A 10915-nucleotide genomic window follows, 5' to 3' on the forward strand; every position below is an offset into this window, starting at 1 on the left:
TCTAATATGTGGACAACTCATGCAAGTTCTACTAATACTAAGAATTTACTTCATAAATAGAGATACAAGTAAAAAGATTATAAAAATCAAGTAGAAGCATTAATATTGTCGATTGCTATTTTTTAAAATGGATGAAAGAAAATTATTCAAGAAGAGTTAAGGAATTATTAATATAGGTATTGACAAAAAAAAATTGGTTAGAGGAAGTATTAAAGGTGAAAGAGGAAAGATGAAATTTATGGAGTAGAAAATAGAGTTTTATGTTGTTGACAATTGAGCTCTAGTTTTTGAAATTGATATTGTCAATAAAAGGAAGGCTTTGCTAGAGCTTGAAAGGAACAATATATGTATAGACAACCATAAATTAAAAAAAGAGGTTGTGAAATTAAGAAAATAATGTGTATGGTTAAGGTGTATGAGTGTCGGTTTAATGTTTGTTATGATCAGTTGGTTAGTTTTAAAGCTATTAAACATTAGGCTGGATAGTTGTATCTGACATAAAGAGAATGTATCTAGCATAGAGAAAATATGAACTAGAGTCGTTTTGCTTATTTAATAGAAAATAATTTACTTCTTTAATATAAAGCTAACTCATTTTGCTTGTTTCATTCCAATGCTTGCTAACAAAAACCATAAATTAAAAGTTCATACATAGTATTCATAACATCAATATGTTGAACTGTAAAAAAGAAACAACCGTCAATGAGACAAATCCAACTAAAATAACAATGCCAACTAAAATAACAATGCCAACTAAAATAATCCTGCCAAAAAACTAATGGATATTGTTGCGAAATAACCCTAGTACTAAAGTTCATACAAAAGCAAAAGTGTTCAATAATGACATTCAACTACTGCAAACTTGGATCGCCTGTAATATTGGATCTTTGGCTGCTGATGAAGTTATCTCTTGCTATTTGATCATCAATGTTGAACAACTACCTTGCCACCCTTTGAGCTGATAGTGGTCTTGAACCATGTATTGGTTTTGATTATGCATTGTCTACTTCAGGTATATTGATTGATGCAGGTGCTTGAGTGGCACTAGTGGAACTAACAGCTGCTACTGCAACAACACCTCCACTTATATAATTTACTTTATTGTTGCTTGGCATTTGAATACATTACAAATCAACAACCATCAACATAATGTCAAAACATTTAAGACAGACCGAAACACCAAAGATTACAAACTTATCATAAACCATACATTTTCGGATTCTGAAAAGATCTTAACTCCATAACCTAGTTGTGTCTATATGAACATAATAAAGTAGCTTGCTTGCTTGTAAAGCTCAAAGAGATAAATCCAGTAACTCAATAAATGGGAAGCTAAATTTACCATATGTCTCTCCTTAAATTTATTTGCAACCTCAGGATCCACTTCTTTGTTAGGCTTTCTTAACCTTGGCTAAGCAGTCTTATAAGCTGGCCTATTCTTGTTCTTTTATGGTTGGTCAGAACCTTTTTTTCTCGGCCTACCTCACTTATCCTATGAATAAGAATATGTTAAGAGTCCTCTTAGCAAAAAATTGAATTATTATGAAAGACATATCAAAGTAAAGAATTGTACACTAACCTTCAGTTTTAGAACAATACTATTGGAGGATGGTTGCTTATCTTTATCTAGATAAGTTCTTTTATTGTATCCAAATTATAAATAAATTTGACACTTTATTTTACACCGGCTTTTGAAAGCTTATTTGGAACCTTTTATCATGTTAAGAGCCTTCCATTTTGCTCTATAACAAGTCATCAAAGTTGATTATAGTCATATGTGAGCTTCACTTCTTCTTCCATAGGTTTTACTGCGTAAAAAAGATTCCTCCTAATGGTTAGTAAGTATTCTTTTACTAGCCACTTAGAAGTCAATTATCTATTATAACCTTCCCTCACACATGTATGCTCAGGATATAATGTCTTTATTATAAAAGTTTCCTCATCTTGTAACTTGGACTCATAAATTCTCCAATTACACCTATCCACATATCTAGCATCTAATTTCCCAGACCCACTCTTATGACAACGAATGTTGTGCCCATTTAAAATAACTATCTTGGGAAATCCCCTTTACACTCAATATCATCTTTAAATCTCAGTCCAAGTTCCGACATTAGATTCCTTGATCACAGTTGGGGTGGTATACCTTTAGCCTCTCCCTCCTCTACACAATTGGATATGAAGTCATATTTATCACTTGATATAGGAGTAAGAATTGAGTCATCTGAGGATTGATACTCAGAATTATATCCACTTTCTTCTCTAGTAGTATTAGATACAACTGTTGTTGTTGGTGGATCATGTTTTGCAGTCCTCTTAGCTCTCTTTTATGATTCCTCCTTCTTTTAAGACTTCACAGTTGCTGACATTTTCCAGTTTAGGAGTCTGCTAATTGCCTCACAACAATTAGTCCTTATCTTTTCATGTAGTCTAGCTCATCTTAAGTTTCTTCTGACTTCCAAATGCTCCTCGTCATCTGAGTTAAAGTCTTAATTTTCTAACCTATCATTAGTGTCACTTTTATCCACTGGAATATATTCATCAAGTTGGATAGTGGCATTGTATTTGGCACCCTCCATAACACCTCCAACCACTGAAGCTTCAACCATATTATCATCCCGAATTATTTCCTCATTCCTAACATGAGCATCTCCAGCTTCATTACCTGTTGACAAATTTTCTCCTTCATGCTCAACAATCAACTCAGCCTCCACATATGCAGATATTAGCCTATTTCTAACATAGCCTAGCATGTACATAACTCCCTTATCGTCATGAAATAAATAATACACTTTGTTAACATAATGCAGGCTACCTTGAGAACTCTAGTGTACCCAAGACTCTTCACATCACTTTCAATTTTCAAATATCCCACCCTACCAAGATTATAATTATCAAAATGAAAAATTTCACCACCAGTATATTTTATAATACCTAGTTCATTTGCAAAAAAAAAAAACCCTCCATGCTGGAGTTCCATAGTAAAAAAATCCATACTTCATGTGAAAAAGAATGACAAAAATATTACTTAAAAATGGCAATATATTACCCATAAATCTCGAAACCCCAATATAAGTCAATTTAAAATTACCCAACTAAAAAAGTGGTATGTTTATCAGTTAAAACACATTCCACCTCAAAAGAAATTATATTTTAGTTTTAAAAAGTAAAAAGCTGACAGCTAAAACTCATTATATGCTAAATTTTATTAAAAAGTTCAAAATTTGAAATTTTTAAGATAATTAGGTCTTGATTAAAATCCAGTAAATTATAAGAGCATCGAGTGTAATTATGCAACTTTCAAAATAGACAGAGGATTTTAAATCAAGTAAAAAACTACAAGAAATTACCTAACTAAAAAGGTCCAAGCTGTTCAAAACTGAAAAGGTCCAACAAACAACCAAAAAGAAAGAAAGTAGGAAATAAAGAAAGAAATGAACTCAGCTTTTTAACAGATCTCCTCTTCCCACTTTATCCCCAACTATAACAGAGAGAATCCAATTCCTTGTTCCTCTCCAATTCTTTTATATTCTAATATCAAGAATTCGATCTTCCCCAGTCAGCTAAAAAGAACAAAATCTTTACTGATCCATCCCTTTCTTTCCCTTTTTTCTTTGCCGTTCATGGGCTCTCAATTTTTTTCCCTTTCCAGGTAAAAGCAAAATAAAACTATTTCCGACACATTTCTTCTTTTAAGCTAAAAAGTTCCGATTTTTTAGTTTAATCAGAAAGAAAGATATGATTTTGTGGATTCGGTGCAGCTCTGTAATATGTGATCGGATCCACCTTATTGTTTCTCTTGATGGTCAAAGCTTTGCTACTGAAGTAATTCTTTAAGTGTCTTAGCAGGAAGGTATGCATTTATGTATGTTATTTACTTCGTTTATTTTATTTGGTTTATTGCAGAAATGGACTTATTTAAAGTTGCTAAAATCATTATAGATAATACACGTTTTTTTTTGGGTTCTTTTCTTTGAAGTGTTTGGTTCTTTTTGTAATGCAATCTGTTGAAGAGAACAAGAAATTGAAGAGATTGAGATCATTCAATAACGACATGCCTATGACTGACAATACAACCCCACAAAATCTTGATGATTGTATTCTTTTCCCGGTTGAGGATATTGTACAATCACCATTGCCAGGATATGGTGCACCCACTTCAATAAGTTTCAGTCCTGATGATGCTTTAATCACTTTTTTGTTTAGTAGAAAGGTGTTTGCTTTTGATCTCAAGACTTTTAAGCAAGAATTGTTTTTTAGTCCTCCTGATGGTGGACTTGATGAGAGTAATATTTCGCCCGAAGAGAAGTTGAGGAGGGAAAGGTCAAGGGAACGCGGCTTAGGAGTGACCCAGTATGAATGGGTGAAGACAAGTTTTAAAAAGAAAGCAGTTATGGTGCCATTGCCTGCAGGGGTTTGTCTTCTCTCATTTCTTGACATTAGTGTAATTGTTTCTTAGTTCTTTCTAGCTTTGTGGTATTTGTCACTTGACATAATGTACATGTACATTATTTGGCTTAACAAGGTAAAGTGATAAAGTATGTTTTCATTGGTGGTACTTTTTGCTGGTGGTATTCCAAAGTTGCCTTGAATCTTATTTCGCACATTGCAATTGGTGGCATTATATTTGATAATTTTAGCTATAATTTAATCGTTAACAAATGTTTCTTAAGTTAATATTTGGGGTGTGAGGGTTCCATAAAATCTGTGGTATAATAAACCCTAGCTTTTCAACTATTTCATTTTAAATTCTTGATGATTCAGTGTTGCACCTTATTTTTACATCATTATGAACATGTGATCATTGCACCAATCTGTGGTTTGAGACTTTGCAATTGTTTGTACATGTCGCTGGTTGACTTATCCATTAACAAAATCTGTGGTTTCTTAATATTAAAAAAGCATCTTAATTGTATGTCTTTATAAATGTAATCACTTATTAATGCCTTTAATTTGAAATCACTAAGCTCTACTGATGTTTTTTTCCTGTTGTATTTGCAGATATATTTCCAGGAACTTTCTTCATCAAAACCAGAGCTCAAGCTTCCTAGTTCACCATTGTCACCGATTATTGATCCACATCTATCTCCTGATGGTACCATGCTTGCTTATGTAAAGGATAGCGAGTTGCATGTTCTAAATCTCTTATACAACGAATCAAAACAATTAACTTTTGGTTCCCAGGGAAATACAGTGGTAAGCTTCAATTTACTGCTATTGCTACAAAGGTGAATTTTTAAGATCATTGATGTTGTTTACTATATACGTTATTCTGCTCTCAGGTAAAGTTTGGATTATTTCGAGTGACTAACCTGTGTTTACAATATGCCTTTTTTTAATTGTTATTCTTTGTTGGCTGTATGATTCATTCTTCTAAACAATGTTTTTTTCTTCAACTTCTTTACTGGTTTAAAATGTGATATCAGGCACATTAGTTATAAGGACTATATCAAAAGTGCCTTAGGAGAATATATCCATCACAAACTATTAATTATGATGTGGTTTATAATGAAAAAGGAAATTACAGCTCATTTTCTCTCTTGTTCTCATTCTTATTCTACTTTTTCCTTTTTTACTTTTATAATACTTTAACATGTTGAGCTCCATTAGCAAAATATTACGATATGGCCGATTTATTTCAGGTTATCACGTATTTTTATGACACGCATAGAGCTTTAAATGATTATTATTTTCTTATTATGGTTTTGTTGTGTGTGTATGAATGCTTGTACGTATGTGTATATATTTTTCCTTATTGTGATCTTAATGCTTCTGCAGTTTAAGCTCAGATGAGATTGTTATATATAGTTTTTAGGGAAATAAAACCAATTTTACTGAATATAAAGTTGAATTAATTAATGCTAGGATATTAGTGGAGGTAATTTAGGAAATATAAATGATTTTTATCAAGTGCCCTAGGGACACTTTATGAACAGCACCTATCCATAAAGTGTTATTATAACTTACTCCATGAATTTCAAGGTGGCATTTGCTACATGGAATTTTTTTGCCCTGCAGCTCTTTATGGGACATGTTTTCAAATAAATCACTATCAATTAGTGATTTCCAACTTGCCTATTGATTATATGCCTGTATATCAAGTGTTTTCAGTTTTGAAATTAAGATGGATTTTAAAGTGGATTTTCTGGCATCAGCGTTGAGGCTCTACCACTGGCCTAGATTGCTTCTTCAATTCTCAGGCAATTCATATGAATTTGGGGCTAGAATAATATTTCACTTGTGAATAAAGTCTTGAAAATCTATTAAGGTTCCTTTACTTCGCAATTGACATGCTCTTTTTTTTTTTTTTCCTTTGCAGACTCATGGCCTTGCTGAATATATTGCTCAGGTGAGAGCTATGTCCAAATACTTACTTTTCCTTCTCCATGTCTACATTAGCTTAGATCCTATATGCTTGGCGATCAATTTTCTTTCCCAACCTCTCAAGTGTCAGCTTTATCTCAAGGAGCCTCTTGGAAGTTGCTTGGGAAATTTCACTGAGAGTGAGAGATAGATAGAGAGTTCGGTGAAATGGATGCATTCTTTGCTGGAAGGAAAGGGATTGATGAATCATTTGCTCCAATGTTTAGTGGGTAAAAACTCTCGGCTTTTGGTGAATGCAACTCTTAGGATTAATTGTGTACAGAAAATGGGGAAATGGAGCTTATAACTCTTGAAAGACTGGAAGGTTCTTATCATCATGTCACTTAGGATGCCATATCTAGAGAATGTTAAAAACTAAGGGCTCTTAGGATAAATATAGCTAGCCAATCTAAGGACTATATCTCCTTGCATCTAATTAAGCTTTGGCAGAATATAGTGAAGTAAAATGTGTATGCTATAGGGTAGTTCTTATCTACACTAGCTAGCTGCATACACCGCAACAAATAGGGAAATGATACGTATGTTGAGTGTTTTACACTTTGGCATTAGATGAGTTACACATACTCATTTGCTTAAAACTAATGCATGTGTTTCATTCATCTATCAGTTTAGTATAAATGGGGACTTATATCTAGACTATAAAAGAATTTTTATATGCCATATGTATATATATAAAACAAGGAATGTCCCTATTGATCATTTTTTGTAATTGCAAATTTTGTCAACAACTCTTTTTTGTGGAGTTCAATAGAGTGTACATTATAATCATGGGCGGCACCCCCTTTTGTTATATGTAATTTGATTCTATGGCTAGATGATGTTACAATTGCTATTTTTGGATTTCTTTTTCATGTGGGTGGAGGTAGGCTTTTCCTTAGGTCCTTAATCTTATTGATTGCAGGAGGAAATGGATAGGAAGAATGGATACTGGTGGTCACTTGACAGCAAATTCATTGCATTCACACAAGTTGATTCATCAGGAATACCTCTTTTTAGAATTATGCACCAAGGTAAAAGCTCTGTTGGTTTAGAGTCACAGGAAGACCATGCTTATCCCTTTGCAGGAGCTTCCAATGTCAAAGTTCGTCTTGGGGTAGTTTCTATTGCTGGTGGTTCTATCACTTGGATGGATCTTGTATGTGGAGGAACAGAAGAACTGGACAATGAGGACGAATATTTGACCAGAGTCAATTGGATGCGTGGAGATATTCTCACTGCTCAGGTTCTGAACAGGTCTCACACCAAATTAAGGATCATTAAGTTTGATATTAAGACAGGGCAAGGAAAAGTTATATTAGTTGAAGAACAAGATAAATGGGTTAATTTACATGATTGCTTCACTCCACTAGATAAAAGTGTCACTAAATACTCTGGTGGGTTTATCTGGGCTAGTGAGAAAACTGGATTCAGACATTTGTATCTCCATGATGCAAATGGCACATGCTTGGGTCCTATTACTGAAGGTGAATGGATGGTTGAGCAAATTGCTGGTGTAAATGAGGCTTCAGGGCTTGTATATTTTACTGCAACTCTAGAGGGACCGTTGGAATTTAACCTTTACTGCACTAAACTGTTCAGAGATGACAGCCAAAACTTTCTTGGCCCAGTGAGATTAACACATGGTAAGGGGAAACACGTGGTTGTACTTGATCACCACATGCGTAATTTTGTTGATATTCACGATTCCCTTGACTTTCCCCCTAGGGTTTTGTATACCTCCTTGCACGATGGAAGTGTAATTATGCCTCTTTATGAACAGCCATTCACCATTCCACGATTTAAAAGGCTTGAACTTGAGCCTCCAGAGATAGTCCAGGTACAGGCAAGTGATGGGACCATATTATATGGTGCTTTATATAAGCCTGACCCAACAAAATTTGGACCACCACCATACAAAACCTTGATCAGTGTATATGGTGGCCCATGTGTACAATATGTCTGTGATTCTTGGTTAAATACAGTTGACATGAGAGCTCAATTTCTACGGAGCAAAGGCATTCTAGTGTGGAAGGTTAGTTTTTACTTTTTGACTGCAGACATCCTGAAACTTTGACTTGGTTTTTATTTCTCTAGTTATACTAATTAGCATGTGTTGTTACTTCTCCATAATCACTTAGATTTTCCACATCTGCAGTGTGAATGCTTTATTAAATTCATTATTGTAGCATAAAAACTTTTGATTTCAAGTTTTGGAGATTGAGGGCTCCTATTTAATTAATCACCTCATTTAAGGATTTTTCAAATTATGTATTACTTTCTGTTTCATGATCTATACTTGACTATTATCACTTGGTGCATGTTTAGAGATTACCTTTACTGGGGATCTAAACTTCTGGGTTTTATCAACTGTTAGAAGCTAAGATTATGAATATGATCTAAAAGTACTTGTTCTTATTTGTATTTTATTGTGTAAGCATTTCTGGATATTTTCATATATTCTTCTGAGTGCGTGCAGGCTTAGATATCATTGATTAATTAATTATAAGTTCTGCTTTTGAAATATCCTGCGACAGAAAGAAAGATGTTCGGCAGCTGAAATTTCAAAACCATCAGGATACTAGTTTGTTGGTTGAGAAGCATGTTTGTGTTCATCTTACACTAGTCATGCATCATTGTGACTAACTTAAATTCATAATGGATTATGACAGGAAAAGAAACTTGCTTTGGTCCATGAACTAATATGTTATCTAAATATTGGTTCTTCAAAAAGAGGTTTTATCTAATTGTTCCGCTATTTACAGTTGGATAATAGGGGAAGTGCACGACGTGGCCTAAAGTTTGAAGGTTCTCTTAAATATAATGCTGGCCGTATTGATGCTGAGGATCAGCTTACTGGAACTGAATGGCTCATCAAACAGGGGCTGGCAAAAGTTGGCCATATTGGAGTGTATGGATGGAGCTATGGGGGATACATGTCAGCTATGATATTGGCCAGGTTTCCTGATGTCTTCCGCTGTGCTGTCTCTGGTGCTCCTGTTACTTCATGGGATGGGTACGACACATTTTATACTGAGAAGTACATGGGATTGCCTTCTCAGAATCCCTCTGGTTACGAGTACAGCTCTGTGATGCATCATGTGCACAAGTTAAAAGGGAGGTTATTATTGGTGCATGGCATGATTGATGAAAATGTGCATTTTAGACACACAGCACGGCTTGTCAACGCACTAGTAGCTGCTGGAAAACCATATGAACTACTAATTTTCCCAGATGAACGACACACGCTACGGTGGCACAGATCCCGGGTTTACATGGAAGAAAGAATCTGGGAGTTTGTTGAGCGGAGTTTGTGAAGTGTGAAGCATATAAGCACTGCTTGTATGTTCAAGGTGTTGTGGATGAGCATTGGTGCAATGGTCGGTCATTTTTTTGCGACCAGAAGTGCACGTCCAAGTCATTGATAGTCATTTGCGAATGGATGATCAGAGCATCGAGTCATTGTAAAACAACTTGTTATAGAGAAACATTTTGAATCCCTGGTTCAAAATTATTCTTAAAAAGTTTCTTCAGAGTATAAAAAGGATAGGGATCAGAAGCCAATTTCATTAGGTAAGTACACATAATAATGCCCAGTAATAAATTTTTACTGTAGGTTCTGTTTTATGTCAAGTTTCCTTCCAAATATGTTAATTGTCTATAAGCTGCAAGTGATAGGACACAAAATTTTCTCTACTGTATGCTAAAACATGCAGTCTTGGGTTTCTTTCTGTATCAAAAAAAGGGAACTGCATAAGCCAATTGTTTATTAATAATATGAGAGGGAGCAATAAGGCATATGGGCATGGTGTTTGCTGCCATCATCGCAGGCATGCCTCTTGGTCTCATATAATAAGGCTAAGAATAAGACTCGGAAATACCAAAAGATTGAACCAAAAATGTATTTCCAATTCGTATTGAAATTATTTTTTTATACGATTTTGAATGTCATTAGTTATCCAATTTTTGCATTCCTCGAACTGTTTTCACCCTTAATAATAACACACTTGCACCCTAATGATCAATCTCATTAGTTATCCAATTTCCGGATTCCTCGAACCGTTTTCACCCTTAATAATAACACACTTGCACCCTAATGATCATTTCTTTCTTTTAAATGTTAGTGCTTAATTCCACTTGTTCAGACCCATCACTTCTTTCACGCTCGTGAGTGCAACCAAGTCTAGTAAAAATACAAGTTAAAAAAAACCTTGAACATTTACTGGCCAAGTAAGTGAAAAGAAGGTTACAAAGCCAATAGGAAACTTCATCACTCCCTTTGAACCAATCCATTCCTATGTTTTTAGCTGCTTTATTACTATCTCTAATTTCAATATATATATGTGTATAAGAGTTCAGATTAAAAGTATTTGTAAAGAATTTGAGTTTGAGTATTTGAGTTTACAGTAATGTTGTTTTTGTTCATCTTCTCTTTATTAGGTCTACTTCTGCATTTTATTGGAATCTCAAATTTCACTTTTCTTGGAGATCTGCTCCCACTTGTAAATAACTATAGAGCCTTACTATTTCATTTACTTGAAGAGTTAAAGATACA

General features: G+C 34.3%; 1 protein-coding gene across 4 annotated transcripts; it reads left to right on the top strand.

The window, feature by feature from the left end:
* The first annotated feature begins 3395 nt into the window (after positions 1 to 3395).
* On the top strand, positions 3396 to 9987 carry LOC8261136 (dipeptidyl aminopeptidase 4). 4 transcript variants are annotated; one of them, XM_015717731.3, is made up of 7 exons: positions 3396 to 3652; positions 3762 to 3853; positions 3980 to 4414; positions 5002 to 5196; positions 6320 to 6349; positions 7286 to 8395; positions 9126 to 9987. In XM_015717731.3, the coding sequence occupies exons 3-7, from the start codon at positions 3998 to 4000 to the stop codon at positions 9675 to 9677; spliced, it is 2304 nt and encodes a 767-aa protein (XP_015573217.2). In that variant the 5' UTR covers positions 3396 to 3652; positions 3762 to 3853; positions 3980 to 3997; the 3' UTR covers positions 9678 to 9987. The 4 variants fall into 4 exon arrangements, with proteins under 4 accessions (XP_015573217.2, XP_025012685.2, XP_015573216.2 ...); XM_025156917.2 differs by having other exon boundaries at positions 4014 to 4414; XM_015717730.3 differs by having other exon boundaries at positions 3396 to 3853.
* Positions 9988 to 10915: the final 928 nt, after the last annotated feature.

This window comes from Ricinus communis, chromosome 1 (genome assembly GCF_019578655.1).
Source record: "Ricinus communis isolate WT05 ecotype wild-type chromosome 1, ASM1957865v1, whole genome shotgun sequence".
Taxonomy (NCBI): Eukaryota; Viridiplantae; Streptophyta; class Magnoliopsida; order Malpighiales; family Euphorbiaceae; genus Ricinus; species Ricinus communis.